The 27,925-nt window shown below is 37.1% G+C and overlaps 1 protein-coding gene across 1 annotated transcript; it reads left to right on the top strand.

Moving 5' to 3' along the window:
• Positions 1-511: 511 nt before the first annotated feature.
• Positions 512-20,031, top strand: LOC103610121 (protein FAM185A-like; the record flags this gene model as incomplete). Its single annotated transcript, XM_008594354.1, has 3 exons — positions 512-607; positions 3,841-3,975; positions 18,789-20,031. Coding segments are annotated over 3 exons (344 nt in total), but the record flags the coding sequence as incomplete, so codon positions are not given.
• Positions 20,032-27,925: the final 7,894 nt, after the last annotated feature.

The raw sequence follows: 27,925 nt of genomic DNA on the forward strand, positions 1-27,925 counted from the left end.
ATTAGGAGCACTTTTTAGTATTAGCAAATTTACTAAAAAGAGAAATTATGAGAGGTTTTGATTTTTGTTGACTTTGCTAGTGCTTATATATGACTGTAAATGTGATAGAATTCTTTGGTAAATATTGAAAGTTTACTAAGTTTATCAATATGATAATGAACTAAATATATCAATGATGCTTAACAGTCTTGGCTGTCAAGGATCAATCCATTACTTGAATGCTGTTCTTCCCATCCACTAAGTTTTAGAGTAAATGTTTAGTAGTGATAAGTTATTCAGGTTACTATAGATACAGAGATTTTTTTTACTAGTTGTCCAAGTGTGGATTTCTAGATTTCTGATACTGTTTACATTTTAATGCAAATGATGGCATTGTTATGAGGAAAACACAGAACCTTGCCAGATTCTTAGTTCCTTGTCTTAATGCTAAATCAGAGCCTTTTATTCCAAGTTTATAATTTCATTTACTCAAATAAGAATGATTTTACTTATGGTTTTTTCTTTTTCTCAGATTCATCCTCTGGATGTCTAAAAGCCTCAACTCATCAGGGTGCCATAGATGTTTATGTCAGCCAACTGGGGAAAGTGGAATTGAAATCCCTTAAAGGTTAGCCTTCTGGAATGTTTTATTTTGACATATGGTTATAAGGAAGGTTTTATGTAACACTCAGGAAACAGATGGTCAAATTATCTATACTGACATAGTAATATCAAAAAAATTTCTTCTGGGCCGGCCGGTGGCGCACTGGAGAGTGCGCCGCTTGGGAGCGTGGCGGCTTTTCCGCTGAGGGTTCGGATCCCATGTGGAGACCGGTTCCCGCTCACTGGCTGAGCACGGTGCGGGCGCAACACCGAGGGTTGCGATCCCGTTGCCAGTCCCCGGTACGGGCGCAACACCGAGAAAAAGACAAAAAGGAAAAAAAAAAATTTCTTCTGACAGAACCTGATTTAAACACTGGTCTACTAGTTCTCTAGATGAGATCTTTACAACTTTTGGGACAGATGGCCATGAAAACTATCTTTTTCTTTGTAGTACAAATAAAAATGTTGTGATATTTTGACTATTACTGTGGAATGTTTTAGTGTTACTGTGTGGGTTTTTCAGTATAGTTTTATGTCTGAAATAGAATATTCTTTGGATGGAAAATGCTCCCATACATTCTTATGGAAGCTTTCCTTCCAGCCTATGAGAGGACCTTCCTTCTCAGGCTATCACTATAGATTAATAGTTTTCAAAATGTGATCCTGAAATAAGGGTATCACCAGGAAAGTCCTCTAAAGTGAATGTTGACTTAGTCTCTTGAAGTGTCAAGACTTAGGATGTGTCTCTGTCTATAATTTAACTTCTAATACAAATAACTTTCTAAGAGTTCAAGTCTTTCATTAAAAATGGTGTACTTTTGATGCATCTTAAAGCTAAATAAGAGTTTGCATGTGCTTGTGCACACGTGCATGCAGATGTGTATGGTGACAGTTGGCTTGGGTGGAGTACCTTGGCCATAGGGGCTGAAGTGGCCTGAGTGCAGGAAGTTAAGGACTGTAACTCTGTATAAAAAAATTAGAAAATAAAGTCTAGAAGCTCTTGCATATTGGCCAGAAGAGGACTATATGTATAATAAGGAAAGTATTTCTTTACAGAGACTGGTTGTTCCTGCTGTTAGTAATTTCTTTGCCATGTTGATTTAGTAGTTTTTCATGTAGGTAGGCTCTCTTGTCAGTGTCGAAAGTAAAACAACAAAACATAGAAGTCTGGAACTGAAGTTATTGCTGACACAACTGTGATTTCTCAAGATCACATTTTTTCTTTAAAACAGGATAATATTGTATCCTCACTAGATTTCTAAGGGCTCCAATTCAGGTTAAATTGTAAATTCCATATCAGTCATTTAGTTGCACTCTCTTATTACAAAGGCCCAAGGAGAAAAAACGTAAATCATTAATGTAACTACAGAGTTAAAGTTTTGAAGATAAGCAGCTCTTACATGAAAGTTATTTCCCATGTGGTGGGCAAAAAAGTAAAGAAAACAAAAAACTTAAAAATTTTTGAAGATTGTTAATCTTCATCCACTTAAAATATTTTTGAGTATTATTTGGATTGTTGTTCCAGCGACCTACTGAAATAGCATATGGTGTTGCAAAATTTGATTAGAATTACAATTTTGTGTTTTTTCCTACTGGGACCATAGTACTGCAGAATCTTAAAGATAACTGGACAAAAAGATTTCTGTCTTACTTAAAATCTCTTAATTCTCACTACATTTCAGAATAATAACTTTTTAGAGTAATGGAAAGTTATTCAAGACTGTTGTTTAATGATTAGTAAAGATGTCTGGAGTCCATTCCAACTTTGCCACTGTCTTGCTATAGGGTTCAGAGCCAGCCACTTGAGTCTCTTAGTACTTTACCATTGTGCCATATGAAAAAAAAAAATGTACAATGCTTGTTTTCTCTCTCCTTATGAAAGTTAATCTGGTGACCTTATTTCATTCAGATAATCTATGCTTAGACTTGGGAGTCATACCTGCCTCTGAGCACTGACTTTTCCACTTAATATTTCTAAAATCACTTAAAATCACTAATGTTAACATATTTTGATGTCACTAAATGATGTCTTTAGTATTAGTTCATTTTTGAATTTTTAGGAGGACAGTATTGATGTCAAGAATTATGAAGACTTTATGAGAAAAGAGGTTGAAGGTATAACAAGAGCTCTTCTTTCTAAAACAATAATAGTGTCAAAGATGGGACTTTAGGAAAGTTTTCAAAGTTTCATGAGAATTCTCCATTCACAGGCAGTGGTAGAGTTTTGTTAGTGGTGATTTTTGTTTTTTAAAGATGTGGAGGGAGATGGGGATAGAACCATTTGCGTTGCTTAATATTTTTAAAGGTCTCACAGATTTAAGACCATGTTATTCATTTAAGAACAGACAAAAGTGCTCATAAAATTATCACACTTGATACATTCAGAGATATAAAGTCCTAGAAAAAAATTTTTTTAATCCATGATTTTCTACTTTTAAAATTATGTTTGGTAGAAGAACATATATCTTCTATTCATTTTGACATTTTCTAGGTGTGTTTTTGTTTTATTTTGTTTTCTCATAAATCCCTTTATCTGTTATTATGGGGACTCTCCTGTCAGTAGTTTACATTTGAACTCTGGAAAACAATTAGTTTTTTAATAAAATAAACTATCTGTAGTGATGTGTTTTGTTCCCCACTTTTTTTGAGGAGTAAATATGAGAGTTTATCAGTCTTACCCCAAATTTCCAGCTGCAGTTAGGAAGATGGAGAAGATATGAAATTACCTAAGGAAACTTGAGCTGATGTTAACCAGACAAGAACGAAAACCATGACCCATAAGTAGATGCATTCTAAAAGGAATTTACAGTATTCACAGTGGATGACATTTTGAAGATCTTAGTACACAGAGATGGAGTCAATGCTTTATGGCAGGGGCCTCTTACCTACTTTATTTGATGAGAAATACTCATGGAGAAAGAAAAACTTCTGAAATAGGAGTGTATTGGTGAATTTCCATTGCAACCCATGTAATTGTTTTGAAAAATCGTGTCATAGCAAACACAGTATTTTCTTCTGATTTACTCTTTTACAAGCTTATATTACCACCACATTGTACTGGAAATAAAATTGAGTATCTTGCCTCAGGATACCTTGAGGAAACTTGACCACATAGGAAAAGGCACTGCTATTTAAATAAATATGCTGAAGAGTAAAAACAGTGTACTAGGAGCAATGCTCCCCTTTCAATCAAATTTGTAACAGACTGGCACTTTTGATTTCTTTGCATTAATAAGCTCTCCTTTAAATTTATTACAGGCTCTGTTATTGTCAAAGTCCCGTCTTCTCTTCAAGCTCATTTACAGTTATCAGGGAAAGCGGTTGATGTTGACTCAGAAGTTCATATTCAGGAAATGGCTAAAGCTCATAAAGATCATGGTATAACAATTACTGGTAAGGAGGCTGCAATTGGTATGTCACATGAATAGCCATTGTTGCTATGTAAGTAGTTTTAGTCTTTTAATTCTTTTCCATTGACACATTTTAGTGTTTGACAATTTTTTCTACAAATTGCTTAAGTAACACGATGCAGACATTTTGTTTGAAAAAACCTCATTAAATCATTTAGGAATACTCGTTAGTCTTATCATTGGATAAAATTGATTTAAAAAAACTTCTGGAGCAGTTCAAAAGCAGTTCAAAGCTAATTTTGTATGAATAGAGTAAAAAGGCATATGGTTTGATAAGGACACTGTAAACTTGTTCTTTTAGTACAACAAATTCCCAATCACGCAAATGTGAATAGCTTTTTCTTTTTTTAATTGAAACATACATATTTGTGGGGTACAGAGTTGAATATAAATACCTGTATACAACATGTGATGATCAAATAAGGATAATTAGTATATTTATTTTTATAAAACATAATCATTCTTTATGACCCTTAACTAATTTCTTGCTATGCCTCCTCCCTCTCCATTTCCCACTTCTAGTAGCCACAACTTTCTTTTTGCCTTTTGAAAGTTCAGCATATTACTATGATTGTTGTTTGTTTCTTTCTTTTTTACTAATTTTTTTTTTAGCTGCAACTTATGAGTGACAACATGTGCTATTTTTCGTTCTAGGCCTGGCTTATTTCACTTAACATAATTTTCTCCAAGCTCATCCAAGTTGCTGTGAATGGCAGAATTTCATTCTTTTTTATGGCTGATTATTATTCCATTGTGTATATATACCACATTTTCCTTATCTAGTTGTCTGTTGATGAACATTTAGGTTGGTTCCATATCTTGGCTACACACACATACACACACACACACACACACACACACATATCTTGAAGAGCTGCAATAAACATGGGAATGCAGGTATGCCTTTGACATGGTGATTTCCATTCCTTTAGGTATATACCCATTATTGGGATTGCTGGATCAGACAACAGTTCAATCTGTAGTTGTTTAGGAACCTCCATATTCTTTTCTATAATGGCTGTCATAATTTACAGTCTCACCAGCAGTGTAGAAGGGTTCCCCTTTCTCTGCATCCTCACCAGCGTTTGTTATTTGCTTTTTGATAATATCCAGTCTAAGTGGGGTGAGATGATATCTCAGTATGGTTTTGATCTGCATTTCCCTGATGATTAGTGATGTTAAGCATTTTTTCAGATATCTGTTTGCCTTCAGATATCTGAACATCTTCAAGATATGCCTATTCAACTCTTTTGCCCATTTTTTAATTGAGTTACTTGTTTTTCTACTGTTAAGTTGTTTGAGTTCCTTCTGTATTCTGAACATTAATTCCTTGTTGAACGTAGAGTTTGCACATATTTTCACCCATTCTTTAGCTTGTCTTTTCACTCTATTGATTGTTTCCTTTGCTCTGCAGAGGCTTTTTAGTTTCACATAATCCCATTTATTTTTTTTCTTCTTGCCTGTGCTTTTGAGGTCTTATTCATAAAATTTGCCCAGTATACATCCTGAAGTGTTTCCCCTATGTTTTCCTTTAGGAGTTTTATAGTTTCAGGTCTTATTTTTAAGTCTTTAATCCATTTTGAGTTTATTTTGGTATATGGCAAGAGATATGGGTCTAGTTTCATTCTTCTACGTATGGATATCCAGTTTTCCCAGCACCATTTATTGAAGAGGCTGTTCTTTCCCCAATATATGTTCTTGGTGCTTTTGTTGAAGATCAGTTGACTGTAAGCACATGGATTAATTTCTGGGCTCTCTATTCTGTTCTAGTGCTCTTTGTGTCTGTTTTTATACCAGTACCATACTGTTTTGTTTACTATAGCTTTGTGGTATAATTTGAAGTCAGATAGTGTGATGCCTCCAACTTTTTTTTTTTTTTTTAATCAGGATTTCTTTGGCTATTCAGGGTTGTATTAGTCCGTTTCTGTTGCTTATAACAAAATAACTGGAACTGTGTAATTTGTAAGAAAACAAAATTTATTGCTCACAGTTTCAGAGGCTGGGAAGTCCAAAAGCCAGGGAACACATCTGGTGAGGGTCTTCCTTGGTGGTGTCTTCAGTGACACAGGGAATCACATTGCAAGATGGCAGAGTCAGAGAGAAAGAGTAACCTCCTCATTTACTCTCCTTTTAAGGTCACCATAACCACCCTCAGTATTCCAAGAATGGATCAATCCATTCATGAGGGTACAGGCCTCACAATCTAATCACCTCTTTAAGGCTCACTTCTCAATTACTGTAATAGGATTTCCTACCCTCAACAGTCACAGTGGGGATCAAGCTTCTTTTTTTTTTTTTTCCTTTTTTGTCTTTTTTACTGACCGGTAACGGGATCGCAACCCTCGGTGTCGCACCTGTACCGGGGACCGGCAACGGGATCGCAACCCTCAGTATTGCGCCCGCACCACGCTCAGCCAGTGAGCGGGAACCAGTCTCCACATGGGATCCGAACCCTCAGCGGGAGCGCCGCCACGCTCCCAAGCGGCGCACTCTCCAGTGCGCCACCGGGCCGGTCCGGGATCAAGCTTCTAATACAATAAAACTTGGGGGACACAATTCATTCTATATCGGGGGTCTTTTGTTGTTCCATATGAATGTTAGGATTGTTTTGTCTATTTCTGTGAAGAATATCATTGGTATTTTGATGGGGATTACATTGAATCTGTAGATGGCTTTGGGTAGTATGGACATTTTCACAACATTAATTCTTCCAATCCATGAGCATGGAATGTCTTTCCATTTTTGTGTCCTCTTTAATTTCTTTCAGCAGTGATTTATAGTTCTTATTGTAGAGATCTTCCACCTCCTTGATTAAATTTAGTCCTAGATTTTTTTTTTTTTTTTTTTTTTTTTGGTAGCTATTATAAATGGGATTGCTTTCTTGATTTTCTGCTAGTTCATTGTTGGACTATAAAAATGATAGTGATTTTTGTATATTGATTTTGTATCCTGCAGCTTTACTGAATTTGTTTATCAACTCTAAGGGTTTTTTGGTAGAGTCTTCAGGTTTTTTTACATATAGGATCATGTCATCTGCAAAGAGGGACAATTTGACTGTCTTTTCCAATTTGGATGCCCTTTTTTTCTTTCTCTCACCTGATTGCTCTGGCTAGTACTTACAATATTGTGTTAAATAGAAATGGTGAGAGTGGGCATCCTTGTCATATTCCTGTTCTTAAAGGAAAAGCTTTCAGCTTTTCCCCATGCAGGATGATATTGGTGGTGGGTTTGTCATAAATGGCTTTTATAGGGTTGAGATACTCGCCTTCTATACCTAATTTGTTGAGAGTCCTTATCATGAAAGGATGTTGAATTTTGTCAGATGCTTTTTCTGTGTCTATATTGAGATAATCATATGGTTTTTGTCCTTAATTTTGTTGATATGGTATATCACATTTATTGATTGGTGTATGTTGAACCATCTTTGCATGTCTAGGATGAATCCCCCTTGACCATGATGTGCAATCTTTTTGATGTGCTGGTGCATTCTGTTTGCTAATATTTTGTTGAGGATTTTTGCAAATGCGTTCATCACGATTTTGGCCTGTGGTTTTCTTTTGTTGTTGTGTCTTTGTCTGATTTTGGTATCAGGGTGATACTGGTCTCAAAGAATGAATTTGGGAGAAAGGCCTCTGTTTCAATTTTTTGGAATAGTTTGAAGAGAATTGGTATTAAATCCTCTTTAAAGGTCTGGTAGAATTCAGCAGTAAAGCCATCCATTCCTGGGCTTATCTTTGTTGGGAGATTGCTGATTAGTGCTTCAATCTCATTCCTTGTTATTGGTCTGCTCAGGTTTTCTATTTCTTCTTGGTTTAGTCTTGGTAGTTTGTATGTGTCCAGAAATTTATCCATCAGTAAAGCCATCCATTCCTGGGCTTATCTTTGTTGGGAGATTGCTGATTAGTGCTTCAATCTCATTCCTTGTTATTGGTCTGCTCAGGTTTTCTATTTCTTCTTGGTTTAGTCTTGGTAGTTTGTATGTGTCCAGAAATTTATCCATTTCCTTCAGGTTTTCAAATTGGTTGGCATATGGTTGTTTATAACAGTCTCTAATGATTCTTTGTATTTCTGTGGTATCTGTTGCAGTGTCTCCTTTTTCATTTCTATTTTTGTTATTTGGGTCTTCTCTCTGCTTTTTTTAGTCAGACTCATGGTTTGTCTATTTCATTTATCTTTTCAAAAAAAACCCAACTTTCTGTTTCATTGATGTTTTATATCATTGTTTTGGTCTCTATTTCATTTATTTCTGCTCTGATCTTAATTCTTTCCATCTGTTGATTTGGGGATTAGAATGTTCTTGTTTTTCTAGTTCTTTAAGGTGTATCGTTAGGTTGTTTGTTTGAAATCTTTCTATTTTTTGGTTGTAACCATTTATTGCAATAAACCTCCCTCTTAGTACTGCTGGTGCAGTATCCCACAGGTTTTGGTATGATGTGTCTTTATTATCACTAGTTTCAAGAAATTTTTTGATTTTCTGTTTAATTTCTTCTTGGACCCATAGGTCGTTCAGGCATATGTTGTTTAATATCCACATATTTATATAGTTTCCAAAGTTTCACTTGTTTATTGATTTCTGGTTTTAATTCATTCTAGTCTGAAAAGATACTGGAAATTATTTCAGTTTTTTAAAATTTGTTGAGATGTGATTTGTGACCTAACATGTGGTCTATCCTGGAGAATGTTCCACGTGCTGATGAGAAGAAAGTATATTCTGTAGTTGTTGGATGAAATGTTCTGTAGATGTCTGCCAAATCCAATTGGTATAAAGTGTAGTTTAAGTCCTGTATTTCTCTGTTGATTTGTTGCCTAGCTGATCTGTCCACTGTTGAGACAGGGTATTCAGGTCTCCAGGTATTATTGTGTTGTGGTCTCTCTCTCTCTCTCTTTAGGTCTAATAGTGTTTGCTTTATATATCTGGGTGCTCTGATGTTGGGTGTGTTTATATTTATGATATTATGTCTCCTTACTGGATAGATCCCTTTATCATTATCTAATAACCTTCTTTGTCTCTTTTAATGGTTTTTGGTTTGAAGTCTATTTTATCTGGCATATGAGTAGCCGCTCCTGTGCTCATTTTTGGTTTCCATTTGTGTGGTATATCTTTTTCCATCCCTTCACTATTAGTCTATGTGAATATCTATAGATGAGATGAGTTTCTTATACGCAACATTTAGTTGGATCTAGTTTTTAAATCCATTCAGCCAGTCTGTGTGTTTTGAGTGGGGGATTCAATCCATTTACATTTAGGGTTGCTATTGAAAAGTATTGTCTTACTCCTGGCATTTTATTGATTTTTGCTTGTTTGTTTGAAATATCTTTTGTTCCTTTCTTTCCCTTTTATTGTTTTGTCTTCAGTGCAGGCAGTGGCTGGTGCTGGTGGGTGGCTGCAGTGGGGAGAGGGACAAACTGCTGTGCAGAGAGATGGGCAATGACTCTGGGACTGAATGAATAGCTTCTGCATGTTTTTTATTACATCTGGCTGCACTGATGGCTAATACTATTTTTTAAATGTTTATTGTTTTAATGGATAAAAATGGATTAAAAATTTAATGCTGGTGAAGTTTTTCCTTAAATCTTTTCAGAATGGTATCAAGAAAGACACTGAAATTAAACTATGTACATGGACATATGCTATAGGCTTACCTGTGAGATACTGACTAGAAAAAGGAACTGTGTGTGTCAGGGAGGTCTTCATAAGATTAAGTTTCAGTTTTAAATATTTGTGATTTGTCATGAAAGTTAAGAAGGCAGTCTGTTAAAAACCATAGAATATTCACAAAATGCGTCACGGGAATAAAATACCTGTACTCTCCTAGGTCTAACTCAATGCCTAATGGACAGGCTGTTAATATATGGTGAAAGTTTGATGAAAATCTAAATATATCAAATATGGTAAGAATCAACTTGTGATCTAATGTCTTGAGTTTGATAAGGAGCCAATAGAATTACCAGTTTTTTGTCCCAGTAATCTAAAGCAGTAATACAAATTTGTCTAACGATGCTCAGAATCATAGTATAATCAAATTATTTACATATGTAAGCATGTTTGAATTATGAATTAAAGCTATTTTGTCATATTTTCATTCTGTTACTCAGAATCACATGACTTTCTGAAATTTAGATTTTGTTTTAAAACCCTGTTCTGACTTCATCCATTATTTCTATGCATATAACTTCCAAATCAATATCTGCATCTCTTTATTGTTCTTGCCTATTTCCATTCCACTAAACCAGTACCACCTCAAACTTAATACATTTAAGAACAAAAATTATATTTCCCTAGCATAGCTGCTGCTCCTCCCATCTTTTTTGTTTTTCTTTATTTGGTCAGTCACTCAACAAATTTTTATTGAGTCAGGCAATGCTAAAAGCTAGGAGTGCAAAGGTGATATAAAGCATTGTCTCTTTGTCTTCTGAGGAGCTTACATTCTAGTGAGGAAAGACCAACCAGAGAATACTATCCAGTGGGATAAATGTTATAATAAAGGTATGTACATGTTACTGTGAGAGCATAGGTTAGACTAGCATTGTGAGTTTGAGGAAGTGAAAGAAGTCAAATATGACAGATTATGGAGAATAAAGGGGAAAGTGGCATAAAGGAGGCTAGAGAGTTTGAGAGAAGTCAGATCATGTAGGGCCAATTTGGATTTTATATTGAGCATTGTGAAGCCATTGAAAAGTTTTAACCTGGGGTTCACGTAATCAGATTTATGTAATAGAAAGATCACTGAATGTTGAGTGGGTAAAGATTAGGAAGAACAATGATGGATGAAGGAAAAGCTACTGCAGTAATTCAGGAGAAAGAGTTCAGTGGCCTGGACTCCACAGTGAGCTATCTGAAATTCAGCAAACAAACAAATGGACCTGCAACAAATTTTGGTAGAAGCAAGAGATGAATCAATGTTATGAGGACAATGTATGCTTTTACCTCATTGGTTTTTATGAAGCTCCTCAGCCTATTAGTTCTTTTTGTGTGTTGTTACATTGAACCCTCTGGCTCCTGCTTCTTGAATTAGTAAGGGCCAAATTGCAGAATGAAGAGTTTATTTCCTGCTCACAGTGCAAGAATCTAGGTACTGATTAACAGAGTCCTTTTGTAGAGTGGCACAGGATACACTACATGTTTGGGCCCCAGATATATCTCTGTGTTGTCTCTGATATTAAATTAAATCTATTAGAGTAATAGTATGGAGGGACCTTGGATGAAGACAGCAGCATTCTCTCTTGAAGAGAGCTGTTGAGTATGAACAGGTAATTGGATTTAAGAGAAACTTTCATATTTCATTTTGATTCCAAAATTTTTTGGTGCCCAGAAGCCACAGAGCTTTTGTATCAAGTAGATGAAATAATTTAAGAGGCCTAGAAAATCAGGAAAGATTGCTTTTTTCTGTGGAGATTTCCAGTCTGAAACCCAATTTTGGAAATAATGAGCAGTTTTACATGTGTGTTGCTATTATAGGCAGCTGAGCTCAGCTCATCTGGGCCTTGCTCATAGAATCTCTGAGGCATAGAAATAAATACTCTTAATACTGAGAGATCTGGATTTTATCTGTAGCAAGACTTCTGGATAATTTCTGCAAGAAGCCATGCCAGTAAAATTTAGTCACTCAGGCTTTCCATAGGATTTTGATGTGTCACCCTTGTAATTTTATTTGATTTCCTGCTGCATGGTTTCCTTTGCTAATAACTCAGTTGTATAATTCTTACAGTGATTTACAAGTATTATGTGCCATTCCATGGTCAAAAGAAAGCCTGGAACTGTCTCAGGCTGAAAAAATTACCTACCAAAAAGCTATGCATAGTGTGTATTCTTTGGTGTGTATTTTCTAATCTTTATGAGAGCCTTGATTCTAAGTTTTGTGCTCTACCCATAGATGGCAAATTCAACAGGTTGCAAATGGCTTAAGCAAGACATTTCTAATAAGAAAGTGACTTCCCTATTAGATTTTAGATTTGGTTCATCACCTTCAATATGAAACCTGACTGTGATATATATAAAGCCATTCTCCAAGCCTAGAAATGCATATGTTACAAAGTCCTTTTGTCTTAAAACTCCACAATTTAGATATTTAAAGAGTATAAGAGGCAAAGTGTGTTGCCAGTCAAAGGATTGGTGTTTGTCACTGTTTGCATAGTAAGGAAGCTGGCACTATTATGTTCACTTGATTTTACTCAAACTGAAAATATAAAGCATATAAAAAATAAATTCATTTAGGATCAAAATAAATCAAGTCAGAAGAGAGTTCTCAGCTTATCTTTAGGTCAAAGAGTTATACATTAAATGGTATTGTAATTTCTAATGGGGATACTCATTCATGGGTTGAAAAGAGTTGAAATGGACTAAGCCCATGGAATGTCACTTTTAAAATCAAGAAACAATGTTTTCTCTCCAAATAGGACAAAATCCAGGCCTTGATATTACTAACCCTTAGAAATAACTCTTTTTTTTTTTTTAGAACACACAAATCAAATCAAAGTTTTGATTTTCTCCAAACTTGTAACACATGAATTTTTCAGTCATGTAGATGTGTTTCAGGACGACATAGAAGAAATTCAGTTATAGAATAAAGAATGCTATAAGGCTTACGGCTGCCTGCTTAAAAATACTTTTACGGGGAGTTAATGTGGAAACTGTCTTCAGATCATTTGTGCTTTTATGGTGTTCCCCCCCCCCCCCATCTTTTTGTTATAAAGTCTTAAGATCCTGGGAGTATCATGGGTAATGAGACATTAACTTTGTTAATGTTTACCACCTGCCCCTCCCCCAAATCAAGTTTTGTTTCTTTCAGTCTGCAAACTTTATCTGTAAAGGCCAGATAATAAATGTGTTAGACTTGGCAGGTTACCTATGCTCTCTGTTGCATATTCTTCATTGGTTTTTTTTGTTTGTTTTTCTATAACCTTTTAAAAATGTAAAAGCCATTCTTATCTTTGAAGCCATACAAAAACAGATCCCTACCCATGTTTGGCCTGTAGGCTGTAGTTTGCTGACCCCTAGACTAGAAATCAAAGTGCAGGCCCCAGTCTTAGAGCATGGTGAACTGTTTGTGATGCCTGTGGGTGTTTTGTTTTGTTTTTTCTCTAATGTTTGTTTTTGTATTTATTTTGGTCATTCACAAAATATTGAACCATAGCCAAATTCTTACCCTGAATGAACCTTCCCCAGTAGTGGAGAAAACATGATTTATGCACCTAAAAGTTTAATCATGTAAAATTTAAGAAACAGTGCAATCACAGATGATATATAATGGCAAATAAATACACAAAAAGATATTCAACATCACTAGACATTAGGAAAATGCAAATTAAAACCAGAATGAGATATCTCTGCATATTTACTAGAATGGCTAAAATAAAAAATACTTATAATACCAAATGCTAGCAAGGATGCAGAGAATTTGGATCTCTCTTACATTACTGGTGGGAAGGTAAAATGATACAGACACTCTAGAATTCAGTCTGGCAGTTTCTTAAAAAACAGAACATGAAACTACCGTGTGACCTAGCAATAGCTCCTGGGAATTTATCCTGGAAAAACGAAATTTATGTTCACAGCCAGATATAACATTGTATTACAAATGTTGTAATAACCAAAAACTGGAAATGGCTTAAATATCCTTACATTGATGAATGGTTGTATAACCTGTGGTATTACCTATGTAAGGTAATATAATTCATGTATAAAAAAGAAAAGTCTATTGATGTACACAACTTGGATGGAAATTAAAGAGTATTATTCTGAGTGAAAAAAGGCAATCTCAAAATGTCACATACTCTATGATTCCATTTACATAACATTCTTGAAATGCCAAAATTATAGAAGTGGAGAACAGGCAAGTAGATGCCAAAGGTTAGAAAAGGAGAAGGGTATGACTTTAAAGGGACATCACAAAGACTTCCTTTGTGGTGACAGAATAGTTCTGTACCTTGATTATATGAAGCTATATATACGATAAAATGTCATAAAACTACATACAAAGACATACCAAAAAAATGAATGCATGCAAAAAGTGGTGAAATCCAAGGTCTGTAGTTTAATTAATTGTACTTGCCCAATTCCTGGTTTTGATAATGCCTATATTTATATAAGGTGTCACTATTGGGGAACTGAGTGATGGGCACACAGGACTTCTCTGTATTATTTTTGCAACTTCTTGTGAGTCTATTAATGATTTCAAAATAAGAAGTTGAAGAAGAAAGCAGGGAAGGAGGGAGGAAAGAAGGTAAAAGGTGGGGTGGGGGGAGAGGGAGAAAGAAAAACAGTGAAGTCTTCCAGGCAAGATGGAGTTAAAGGGACTGGCTTACCCTCCAACTTGAAACAAGGACAGCAGAAAAACTTTTTTTTAAAACAGACACAATGCATATGAAACAGATTTGAAGACACTAGACATTAGGCAATTAAAGAAAGTGATCACTGAGAGAAAACAAACAAGATGAGCACAGCTTACGGCCTTGAGAGTCTCCAGGCTACAGTACAGGGAGAGGAAACTAATGCTGGGTTGAAGAAATCAAGATGAAAGTTCACAAGAGACCAAGACAGCTAGACTTTGTAAGACAAGGTACCAGAGAGAATAGAGCCTGATGCTCCTACAGGTCCAGGAATAATGCCTGTTCTACCTACTAGACTGGAAAAAAATCATTTACTCATAGGGCATTGTTTAGAGCACTTAGAAGTGGGAAACAATTAGTCCTAGATAGAGCACTACTCCAGAACTTTCTAACAAATTATAAAAGCAGGAGATTAAAGGCTTAAACTGTTTCCAAGTGACTTAACTGCATCTTTGAGAAAAACTCAAGATTTATATGAATGCAAAGGTAACTAGCACCCAACAAAGTAAAATTCACAACGTCTGGCATCCAATCAGAGATGATCAGACATGCAAAGAGTTAAGAAAATGTGACCCATAATGAATAATCAATTGAAACCAACTCAGAACTGACAATGCTAGAATTAGCAGAGAAGGAAAATAACTGTATTCCATATGTTCAAAAAGTTAAGACATGGAAAATGTAAAAAAGGTGAAATTGAATTTCTAGTAATGAAAACTACAATGTCTGAGATGAAAAATGCTGTGGATGGGATTAGACCTTGCAGAAGAAAAGATTTGAGGAAGAATCTTCATAAGATTGTTTCTTGAGCAGAACCGATTAATTGTACATTTGCTCAATGCCTAGAGTACTATTGACTTATTATTCCAGGTATTAAGAGAAAATTTAACGGGTACCATGAAAACTAGCTCAAAAATACTTTCTTTTTAGTAAAGAGTTCTTGTCAAGATATCTTAGGTTGCTCTTTTGTTGGGAGAAGACTGTAAGTAGTTAAAGAATGTTGACAAAATTAAAATATTTTGTTATGGAATTGTGTGTGGTGTTACGTGGTTTTGTTTGTGACATGTATGTATTAAAAATAATAAAATTTCAGAGTAACTAGCTTCATGTTGTTTCAAAACTGTGTGTATGTTATTTTCCTAGCTAGTTGGTAAGGGCATTGGCATGTCTTTTTCCATATTTTGAACCTCCCTAAAATACTTAGCCTGGTACTTCCCATAGTGGTAGTGGGTGGTTGGTAGTGTCTGTGAGGTAGAGGAGGGAATCCTCCATCACTGATACACTTAAGTTTTATCCGCTGCTAACAAGGGAGAAGCAGAAGTATTCTTCTGAACCAAATGTAAATAAACAAAATCTGTTATAAGGTTAAGAGGGAGTGGGAAGGGAGGCAGGAAGAAGCTCACCTTACAAGAAGCTTTTTAATCCTCTTTTTAAACAGGAGGATTAAATACTGCAAACTACTCCTGGAGCCCTGTTTTTGTTCATAACTAGTGCTGATTAAATCCGGGTGCATTTTGGGTTAAATAAAAAGAAGTTGGAGATTCATATATTTGGGTAGATTTTGGCAGGGGTTTAGAGAGCAAATGGCAGAGTTAAATACATATCCTAAGAAACCTTTCCTCCCACTTAATGGAAGTCACACTGCATAAGGATAGGGTAGTCGTTTTCTTATTTCTTGGTCAAAGAAACATTGTCCAATTTTCACTGGCAAAGGGAAGTAAATAAGGAACAAGATTTCTGGAACACCAAGTTCCAATATGTTTTGCAAGACTTTCATAGAAAGGAGTTTATAAACTTTACAAATTAGAATAGTCTCCACAGATTCAGGCCAAAGAGCTTTTCGTAAATTAGTTATTGGCAAGATAAAGCTATTTTCAAGCAACCTAAGTGGAATTTCATAAACTGTCTTGCCTTTTGAGTTTTGTCTTTAAGCTGAAATTGCTCGTGTATTCATTTTGTTAGAATCAGTAGCACTGTGCTTGGCCTGTAATACTACAGAAGGACATGTAGACAGGCTTTACACTCCGTAAGCAAGAAATGCATGATTGATGAGGTGGCAAAATAATATGCTAAGGAAAAATTCTCAGATATTTAGGAATGCCTTAGTATTGTTGATGCTTTATCACTAGTGCTAAATGATGTAAAAAGAAAGAAAAAGAACAACAAAAAAGTTCAGGATTTTCGGTTCTTCCCTCCATGTTTATTTGAATTACTAGAAAAAGAAATTCTGTATTACCTAAAAACTGTTAGTGCCAGTTACCTCAAAATTCTGACCTACTAAATGTAGCACATAAAAGAACAGCTTAAAATTGACAAAGGTGTTCCCCTTATTGATGAAGAATTACAGGAAAAAGAAGCTTCTAACAGGGATTTACCAATTACAATAAGAAAGATTTTAACCAGTTTACCAAGCTAATGAGAACTGGAGTTGTGATGATATTGAAAATAGAACAAGAGAAGTAGAAGGAAAGACTCCAGAGGAAGCCATTGAATAATTAGTCATGTTCTCAGAAAGATGCAATGAGCTCCAGAACATAGACTAGACTGTGGCTCAGAGTGAAGGGTAGAGAAAGGAATTCAGAGAAGACTTTGTATCAGAAAATTCAGAGAGGGCCGGCCCCGTGGCGCACTCGGGAGAGTGCGGCGCTGGGAGCGCAGCGACGCTCCCGCCGCAGGTTCGGATCCTATATAGGACTGGCCAGTCGCTCACTGGCTGAGCGACGGGCGACACCAAGCCAAGGGTTGCAATCCCCTTACCGGTCACGAAAAAAAAGAAAAAAAAAAGAAAATTCAGAGAAGAATTTGACACAAAGATCAAGTAGTGTCTGTGAGACTACTTTTCATCAGTTGAGAATATCATATGGGAATGTTGGCCTAAAAGAAACTGAGGCCAGCCCCATAAAGCATGGGATTTATTGAGCCAGTATAATGATTGCAACCAGGGAAAATGCCTAAGTTAGTTGTCTTCAGAAATGTGCTCCAGAGGGGTCCAGCTGAGCTTAGCATTTTATAATCACAAGAAGTGGGGAGACAGGAATCAAAGGGACAGCAAGAGAGAAGAGGAAAGCCCCCCTAATCATTATATCAGTTTCTCTGTTGGTTAGTACACATACAGATTTTGGATTGTTACTAGGTTACATCCTACACACAGGAATCTAGAGTAAGGGTTATGAGAAGCATTCTACGTTATTTTATTACTTTTTCTGGTGCCTAAGTTAAAACAGTCTTATGATAACATTTTCCAGGACATGGGACATGACTACTGACTTATCTCAGATTTCCCAGGATACTACAATTTAGCTGACATGGTCAGAGCAGGTTTTTAAGTTATCGGTACTAAAAAGGAAAAAAGCTAAACTGAGGAAGAGGATAGGTCTCTTGATTTGTGTGCTTGGATTTGACAAGGAAAAAGTTTGTGATGAATTGCTGTGGTGTATTCACAACTCTCCTCAGTTCAGATTTGGCTGGTATCTTAAATCCAGAACTGCAGTGGAGCTCCAGAGGAGATGTAACACCTTAATTACCTTGATTAACAAAGAAAACTTAGAACTAGAAGAATAGAGATGGGAAACAAGTGAGGTGGGCTCAGTTAAGAAGGAAAACAGAACTCGAAGAACAGAGATGGGAAACAAATGAGGTGAGCTCTACGACTGGCACACCCTACAACTTTGAGAGAGTTTTCAGGCTGCAGGGCAGGGAGGGATAACAGCAGACTCCCTGAGTGGGAGACCAGGGCTGCCCAGAGTTTGCAAGAAAGAGTTCCAGAGAGGAGGGAGCTGCATGGGTCGGGGTCTGCAGAGGCTGCCCATGAGCGTTCAGCAAAGTACTCACCAGCATGTATGTGAGGAAACTTACATGGTATAGTGTGGATGAAACCCAAAATAAGTACGCTGAGTGAAAGAAGACAGATTGTTTTTAAAAAGTATATACTGTATGATTCCATTTATATAACATTTTAGAAGATACAACTAATTTATAGAGACACAAAGGAAATCAGTGCTTGTTGGGGGATGGGGGCAGGAAGGGTAATAGGCAGGGAGGGGCATGAGGGAAAGATTACAAAGGGGTACAGGAAGGTTCTGGGAGTTGTGGGTATGTTAATTACCTTGATTGAAGAGATGGCTTCACAGATTTTATACATGTCAAAACGTATTACATTGTATACTTTAAATACGTGTAGTTTATTTTGTCAATTATACTTCAAGAAAGCTCTTTTTTAAAACTGCACTAAAAAATAATACAAATAAAAAACACGGTAACTTCCCTCTCAGAGTCATTTTGAGAAAATAAAAGGAGAAAAAGCCCATATAACCTCTTTGCTACTGTTTTCCAACTCAAACTATCTTTACTAAGATGTTTGGTGTTCTATGATGTTTTTCAGTTTTATAGGTGTGTTATTAGGATCTATGTGGTCAAATGCTGTTCTTTTCAATTAATATATAACTTTATGCAAATTTTGTGTTTCAGGACTCATGAATCAAGCAAGCAAACATGAAAAATGGATTAAGGCTGATGCCCCAGAAGGCACTGTAAGTTTTAGAAGTCAGAGCTGGTTTCAGTCCCTGAAACTGCGGGACTAAGAATGATTTGAGTTGTATTTATGATTTTTAACAACGATTACCAGATCTGTGACTACAAAACTGAAAATACCACTGTTCATATAAATGTTGAAATCAACAAATTGGGAATGAACACTGATGAGTTGTCTTAGAATGGCTTTTTCAGAATTTGTACTTAGCTATTTGTTTTCTATTGCTCTGTAACAAATGGCAAACAAACTTTGTAGCTTAAAATAATACCCATTTATCAGCTCACATTTGTGTAGGTCAAGAGCCCAGCATGGCTAGGTTCTCTGCTCAAGATATCACAAGGTTGGAATCAAGGTGTTGACTAGGCTGCGTTCTCACCTGGAGACTCTGAGGAGAAATCTACTTTCAAGTTTATTCAAATTATTAGCAAAATCCAGTTCCTTGAGACTACATAACTGAGGTCTCCATTTTCTTGGAGTGATTGTTCACAGCCAGCATTCACTCTAAGCTCCTGGAAGCCACCAAATCTCTTCTCATGTGGCCCCATACATCTTCAAGCCAGCAATGATGCACTGAGTCCTTCTCATGCTTTGAATATCTGACTTCTGCAACCTGTGCTTTTAAGGGCTCACTTGATTAGATAAGGCCCACCAAGGATAATCTTTGTCTTGCCATATAATGTAACATAATCATGAGAATGATACCTCATCATATTTACAGTTTCCACTCCCACTCAAGGGGAGGAGATTATACAAAGGCATCAGTTATGGGGGGCAGTTATCTTAGAATTCTTTGTACTGTAGTTCTCATGTGACAGGTTTTCTACTTAGTACCTTTTAAGGCATCAATGTAAATTTAAACTGTGAATAAAAAACATATCATAAACGTAAAGCAGTTGCTACCAGTTCTTAATATCTTTCATGTAATTTAAGACATACTTCTGTGGGGGGAAGAGCATTCAGCTATTTTATAGCCTGATGTATGAAGACAGATTTTCACTTGTATAAGGTGTACTGTGTAAAATTATTTTATGAATCCCATTTCTTTCAAACCTTACTCATCTACTACTGGAACATTTAAGTTACACAACATTGAAGAAACCTGTCCATTGGATTATATTTTTTACGATTAAGATAAATTAATTCTTAAACACTGATTTTTAATAAACCTTTTCAAATATGGTGATTTGTAATAGTCTCTTTGTTAATATTCCATTTTTTTAGAGTTCTGTTTTTAACTTCTAATTTATGAAACAAAAAGTCAGCTTGGTGGGATATCTCCAAGTTTCCTTTTTAGTTTACTCTTCATGAAATCAGAATTTGTTCAAGTTTGAAAGGTACTCACATGTTGGTATATTTGATATGGTTGTGGTATGTTTGTTAAACTATTAAGTAGAGGAAACTGTCAGGCAATGGAGTAATTTTTATAAGCTTTTTTCACTCTCATGCATTTACATAAACATTTTCATGACTAAAAATAGAGTCGATGAAACTAGCCAACAACAGCCAGAAAAGTTGTGAGCATAAACAGCAGTCAGCTATATTTAAAATTATTAATGGAATTGTACTTATTTAGATCACATAGTTAAGTTCCAAAGAGATAGGAACAGCTGCCATATTTTACTCTCATAGACATATCCATATATATCAAATGCTTAAGGGCTAAAGACTTAAGTAATATCTTGGATACCTTGAGTTCTCTGCACTAAAAACTTGAAGATTTCTCTATCCATCCACTCTACGTGGCTCCCTTTCATAGCTCCCCCTTTTTTTTTAACACCTACCCCTTTTCTTTCATTTGTGCAGCTATAAAATTTGTCTTCCCAGAATTAATCAGTGTGTCTTCTGTTCTTATTTAAAAGAGAATGTTACTCAAAGAATTTTGGAGCAAGCTCTGACAGTAAAGCAACCTGTTGCATTTCTAGAGAACATAACAGGGTGTGTTTCTTCTTACTCTGGTCTTCCCCATGCAGGTGTTATTTCTCTAAAAAGCAGTTGCTTCTTTTGTAGGTCCCTCCAGTTGTGTGCATCGGACACTTAGGGGGTCATACATCTGAAGCCAACTTTTATGTAGGTGCCAGAAATCTCCAAATTTAGTTAAAAATCACACTCTTACAACAGTTACCTTAAGTCTCATGGCCTGGGTCTTAAAACTTTCTACTCAACTGATTCCCCTGTTGTCCACTTCGAGGAACCTTTGCACATCTAAGTGATACTACCTTTTTTCAAAATCTCTTTCAATATCAACCTAACAATGGGGAGAATTATTAAAAGCATTTAGCCAATTACAGAGTATCCTATAATAATATTTTATACAGCCCTTTTAAAACTTTTCAAAATAATGTTCATATCATTTATCTTAAGTTTTTATTCATATTTTAAATGTGAGATACTAAAGAACAGGGATTTACTCCAAATAAGAGAGAAGTAATTGAAGAAATAGATTAAATGACTTACCTGATATTACTGATGTATCTTGTTTGTGGCAGTCAGAAAAGAGTTATGCTTTCTCCTGGACTCTATCAATATCAGTGTTCCGTAATATCAAATAATGGTAAAAAATCCATGGATGAAAGCTTATTAAAAATTAATATGTAGATATGCAATTAATAACCCATATCTCCTAGCATAAAATAGAGGGAGCATCTTTTTTGGCATAGCATAATTAAAAAATTTCTCCATAGTGCAAATTTGATTAAAAGGTCTTTCTGAGACATTGCAGGGACATCCTTTCTATTCACAGATAGTACTTATTTCTATTTGATTTGCCCCTGACTGTTAAGTCAAATGTTGAGATGAATCCAGGGTTAATTGGCATTTAGGTCTCTTTTGTTGTTAAATGTCTGGAAATCACAAGAAAGCCCTGTTTCCTTTGAGAATGTATGTCCAGGTCCTTTATAATAAAGCTTCGCAGATCCTTTAAGTCATTGCCCTGGCTCAGATTTTTACTTTGATTTATGTGGCCATCACTGCTTTTTTTTTTTTTCCCCTAAAGAGAAGCTTCTAAATTCCTTGTCAAAAAAGTCACATTTCTCAGAGTTGTTTCATATAACTGTAACCTTAGATTTGATATCTCACTAAAAGGTTTGATTAAGTTAAATTTACATAATAGCAATACTTGATTTGGCTTTTTAAAATCATGATTTAGACAGAACTACTAGTGATGTATTTAGAAACATTTGTAGTTGGAATAAGAATCAGAAGATGATTTTCTACTTGTTTACATTGTTATTGAGATCCAGTTAGTAAAAATACTTGCATCAAATGAAAAGTTGCCACAGTCTAGATTTTTTGTTCTTCTTGCTTGAGGCTGATGGTCATTCTGCTTCCTCTTCACTACTGTACAATGCCTCTTTCAATGTCAATTCTGAGTCATCTTTAGGTGGCATTATATTATGATGCTCTCTAAGAGGCATGCCTTCACAGTCATAGCCAAACCAATGTGGAGGGTCATTAGAGTTGTATTCCTGCTGCTGAACTATAGGCGACATTCTGTGAGCTGCTTCCCTGTAATAACAGTGATTGCCATTAGCTAGTTGCAGAAGTAAATCCCTAGTGCAGAATTTTCAAACTAAACCAAATTTGGAGTTAGAGAACTCACTGTCACAAGTCAAATTTACTTTGGAGCTCTCTTGCCTTGCTGAGAGGAAGGGTGTGGGTAATTGTGTTAGTAGTCAGGGTCCCAAAGCCTGAGTAGCTCTCTGGTTCAGAGATTAACAGACACAGTGAATGGGTAAGGAAACAGCTCGTGGCCATGGAGTGGGAACACTGAGGTCACTCTATTTATACAGCTCTTGTGTAAGCCCTCTGCCTGTTATTTCCAGTTTCTTTTATGAGGGAGTAACCTAACCAGCCAACCTGCAAAGGCTGACCATGTGAGGCGGGGATAAAGAGAGACACGCCCCAGGGAGGCTGCTCATAAATATTCAGACTGGATCGGCCAGCACCTGCCTACTAGGCAGAAGAGGAGGGGAGAGGATGGGGCCATTTAGGAGTTTCCTTGTGGGACAGGGAAGGAGAAGGAGAAAGAGAAGGTAAGAGGTGCATGTGTCTCTCTGTCAGAGATGCCTGAGAACTTTGGTGCATAACTTTGCTTGGTCATAAAGCCCTATCGCATCCTGTTTCTCTGTCCCCTCTCTTCTTTCCCTTTCACTGGTCCTGTGAAAAGATTTTTCTTTTTATGGATAGACTAAGAGCCTGATTCTGTACCCCAAAACACAGGCACCCATGCGGGAGCTCTTAACCCAGTGTCCACATATGCCTATTGGATACATGGATGAACTGCAGGGAGGTCAGTGAACTCCCTGAAGGTTCATGCAGTTTTGTCTCTGGTATATATTTTTTTCTAAGAAAAAGGTTTGTGATTCAAAGGTGTTCATGACCAAAATGATTAAAAATACCAGGCTGTTAAAGTCCTAGGAGGAGGTAAGAAAGCAAAGAAGGCATCAGAAAAAAGTATAAGTTGAAAATGAAGCCATTTTAAGAACAGAAGGGCTTTCCCTAGGAAGCTGGTACAAACCACACCAGTAATAAAAGGAAATGAGTAATTGGCTACTTCTGTAGGATTAGAAATTATTAGCTATGTTTACCCATAAAGGACCTATTTTCCCTTTTATTGCTATATGTTATGAGTTATTAATTACAAAAGTCTAGAAACTGAGTCACTGATGTGGAGCTGGCATTATCATACACTTGGAGTTAAGTTTGTGCTAAATGGCCAAATGAGTGCAGGATAATTCCAATTTCAGCAGTGAAATTGGAAAAAGTAAAGATATATCAGTTTAAAATGCTGCTTCACTTGAGTCAAACTTTAGATGTATTAAAATAATTGTAACCAACTCAACAGGGAGACAGCCGCTTCCTGCTGTGTCCCTGTAGTAGCAAAGCATTGCTAATCCTCTTACCACATTGCTTTTTGGCTTATATATATATGTATTCACATAAAACTTCTACAGGTTTGAAGAAAAATTTGAATAAAAGCAGTTGTCATATACTAATTTCTAGTTTTGTTACAGAAGAGACTTTGACAGAGAAGTGGTTGGCACTCAGAGGGTTTTTTATTACATCAGTGGGCCCAGATGAGCTATTGCTTCAAAATCTGAGCCTAGAGTTTAGGTCTTACAAGGTTTATATAGGCAGACTCTTCCGGGTTCTTTTAAGTTTTGTTCTCTCAGCATTCATGTAGCCAGTACAGCAGTCATTGCAATAAGCAAGCACATTTTCAAAAGTGGGAGTAGAGCAGTTGATTATCAGTAAAGCTAATACAATAAGCAGGTTCTGTTCTAAAGGCAAAACAAGCTACTGAAAGAATTAATTTTGTATTTTTCCAATAGTTTGGAGCCACCAATCCCTGCGAACTAAAACTTGACAAATAAGTCTTTTCTTTAGAGAAGTATGAAAATTTGAAAATGATAAGTTTATGGTCAAAGATAAGGTTTTGCATTCTGGTAATGATTTAGTCTTTTTATTTTAAGTGCTGTCCTATGTTTTAAACCTCTTATATAATCCTGATATGTACTCTAAGTAGAACATTATTATGCAAAAATAATAGGCTCATATCTTTTCCTTTCCCCATATTCTTCTCCTGATGACATTTCTCCCTTTTCAGTTCTATGGGGTTGAGATTACCATTTATTTCAAGGTGTTTTCTGCAACACTTCCCCCCCCCTAAGTACTTCTCACAATAGAATACCAAATGTTGAGGGAATATGAGTCTTAAAGAATTGGTACCATAAGTTTCAAATGGCTAAAACACTGTCCTAGGCAACAGAACTCTGTTGTTATCTACCTTTCACCCCATCTCTACCTGTTTAAACTTTATACATCTTTCAAAACTCCAAACCAGTCCAGTCTCTTTTGTAAAAACTCAAACCCAATCCCTCTCTCCTCTAAACATCTATAGGAAGCTGATCATAGAATTAATTTCTTTCTAATACATAGCTTCATGGCATTGTTTATCATTTTAAAGTTTATTATTTTCCTTTTGCTTAAGAAGATAGTAAGTTACTTAAGGGTATATTACATTTCTTTGTATCTTCCTGAAGTCTCACATTAGCAGCCACAACAAGAGAATTCAGCAGCTTATTCCACGAAGGGAAGTCCTTGAACTCTCTTGGCTTCTGCTGGGTTGCCGGTCTAGAAGAGGCATTTTTATGTTCCTATTTCCAATACCCTCCTGCCCCTGTCTCCCTAACAGAATAACTCTGAATTTACATATTGCAGTTCACTGTTGTGTGTAATGAATGGTTCAATGCCACTGACATTGATTGTAATTCAAGAGTACTACTTTAAGGGCAACAGTGGTTTTGACGTACAGGGAAAGGAAATGTTTGTTTTAGGGAGTAAAATATTTGCCTAGTATTTGACCAAATTATATGTTACCTTTAGCTTCAGAAAAGCAAGTTTTTGAGAGTTCTAGATAACTAGTAAGAGGATACATACTCTTAATGCTAAGTTTGGGAATGTATAAATATTGGGTCATACAGTTCCTCAGTCAGCTACAAGCCAGGTTAAATTAGGTGGTAATTGTGGTATAAAAACAATTAGCAAGGGAAAAGGCTCACCACGGGTCCAGTGATGAGAGCTGTATTGGAGTCGTTGTGAGGAAGAAAGAAAACAGATGTCTTCCTGGTGCTGACAGAGTGAGTTTCAGAGCATGTGGTTCTGTTGGAGAGAAGATGGTTTTCAAGATGGCGACGGGTCTGGAGCGGGCGTGCCAGAAGACAGCGCGAGCCTGAGAAGTGTGCGCTGTGCTGCCAGAGTACTATTTGCATTTCCAAGAGCAACAAAAAATGAATAAATCATTGATCAACTAATCTACAACGATAAAAAAGCAACTACAGAGTCGAGGTTTTAGGGCCAACACAAAAGAAGATTCCTGAAGCGCCCGAACTGCGCCGCGGGACTGAGTGAGCAGCCCGAGGCAACAAAGGCCAAGGAAGACGGCAGTGACGACGTGGAAACGGAGAGGAAGACGCCTGACCGGCCCAGCTCTGTGAGCTCTGTGAGTGACTCCCAGCCTGGCCCCACTTGCGGGGCAGCTGCCCGTCCGGCTCCCGCCTACCACACCAGGCTAGGCACCAGCACCAGCACTGCCTCCATTTTCTCTGGTGGGGGCGGAGCCGGCCGGCTCGGCCAGGCCTGCCCTCCTCGCTTAGCGCGGCTCCTCACTGAGCCTAGCCACTTGCGTGCCTTGGTGCGGGGCCTCCCCGGGCCTGCGGACCGGCCTCCAATCCCACTCCCCCCGTGGATCTCTGGCGTGGCTGGTGGTGTGGGGAGCCCCTGGCCAGCGTCGGGAGGGCAGGGAAGAGGAGCCCGGCCAGATTGTCACCCAACCGCACCCTGGGCTTCGGCCCCAGGTAAACTTCCTGTTTCCAGGAGGCAGATACCATCTCTGTGGCCATCAGTTCGGAAGAACCCCAAACTGATTTCTGGTTGGGAGATGTGTGGCCGGAGCGCTCCCGAGCTCGTTTGAACCTGCCGGAGAGCTGACTGTTGGCGGGCGCCAGAGTCGGCCTGCGCTGGGGGGATTCAAAGAGGAACTGTGTGCAGTGGGATCCTCCACCGAGGAGCTCAAGCCCTGGTGTGGGAGATAACTCAACTACACAAATAACCGCAATACCAGGATGAAGGTGAGAAGCCCAGAGAAAGCCTTATCCAGGGGCACAAAAGCACCCAGAGCGACCCTAGCAGAAACCTGAAAGTCTTCCTGGGTGGGGCGGGGCCGGGCCAAGCAGAGGCTTGAAGTCCCGGCTGATAGACGAGGATTGCAGAAGACACACCCCAGCCCTGTACTGAGCGCACAGAGTGGGGAGGGGTCCGGCAAAGGAGGCGGAGACTCAGCAAAAAAACACACACCCTGCGGGCCACCTCTGCAAGGTCCAACAGCCCCACCTAGTGCACACAGAGTGGGGAAACACCCAGATAGGGAGGCGGAGACTTGGCAGAACACACATACCCTGTGGGGCTGCCACTGCGTAATCCACCAGCCAGGGCCAGAGCGCACGGAACAGAGAGAAGTTCTACATGGTAACTGGAAGCTCAAAAGAGACCACACACCCTGTGGTACCGTCCCGAGATCCAGCAGCCCAGTAGAGTCCAAGGTGACCAGAGAGGAGGCTTCCTGGAGAGGCCCAAGACCCGAGGCAAACACACACACAAGACACCAGAGGCCAACTGAGCAGTCACAGAGTAGGCAAACCAAATTGACAAACACAGCCATACCTTAGTTAGCCAAGAGGGTCAAACCTGTGCACAGTGAAACCCCCTGCCAAAATGAATAAACATCCAAAAAAAGATAACAGAAACACAAAAAACCAAGAAAGTACACCACCAAAAGTTAATAAATCTCAAACTCTAGATCCTATAGAACAAGAAGCCCTTGAAATGAATGACAAGGAATTTCAAGTGATAATTCTTTTTTTTTTTTTAACCAAGAAAATTGTCATTTTTATTAACATAGGTTACATAAAATATTTAAAAAACAAAGTGAACATAAAAGAGTGACAATATTTTATAAGTATAGTTATAAATAGACTGAATAAACAATGATGGTATATCTTCACTGACTTAGATAAAGTGAATATAGTAATTAAATTAATAAAATCAGTGCTAGCTTCTACTTACAGTACAGTTATATTACTTTCATGTAAATTATTCTATGATATTTGGAAATAGTTTGCTCTTGTAAACAGATAAGCATTTAACTGCAACTTTCCATTTTTTTTTTGTTTGTTGACAATGCCACCATTTTTTCATAAGGAAAAAAGATATATTTCAACCTAATTTTCAAATTACTTTGCCAAATCCATGAAGATTTTCTATACTAAATAACATCATAGGGTTAAAAGATGCTTTTAAAATCATCTCATTAACTCTTAGTGAATGAAAAATATAGAATAGTTTTCCTAGATTTCAATGTCAATTCCATTTTCTTCTGTTATTTCTAACCAACTGATATAATTGACTCTTAAAAGAAAACCTGATTTGAGTAATCTATTGAACAAAACACTTGTAAATAAAGTGTCAAATTAATGCAGACTGACGGACTTATTTAAAAAAAAACAACACATCCTGT

This window comes from Galeopterus variegatus, unplaced genomic scaffold (assembly GCF_000696425.1).
Source record: "Galeopterus variegatus unplaced genomic scaffold, G_variegatus-3.0.2 Scaffold10629, whole genome shotgun sequence".
Lineage (NCBI taxonomy): Eukaryota > Metazoa > Chordata > Mammalia > Dermoptera > Cynocephalidae > Galeopterus > Galeopterus variegatus.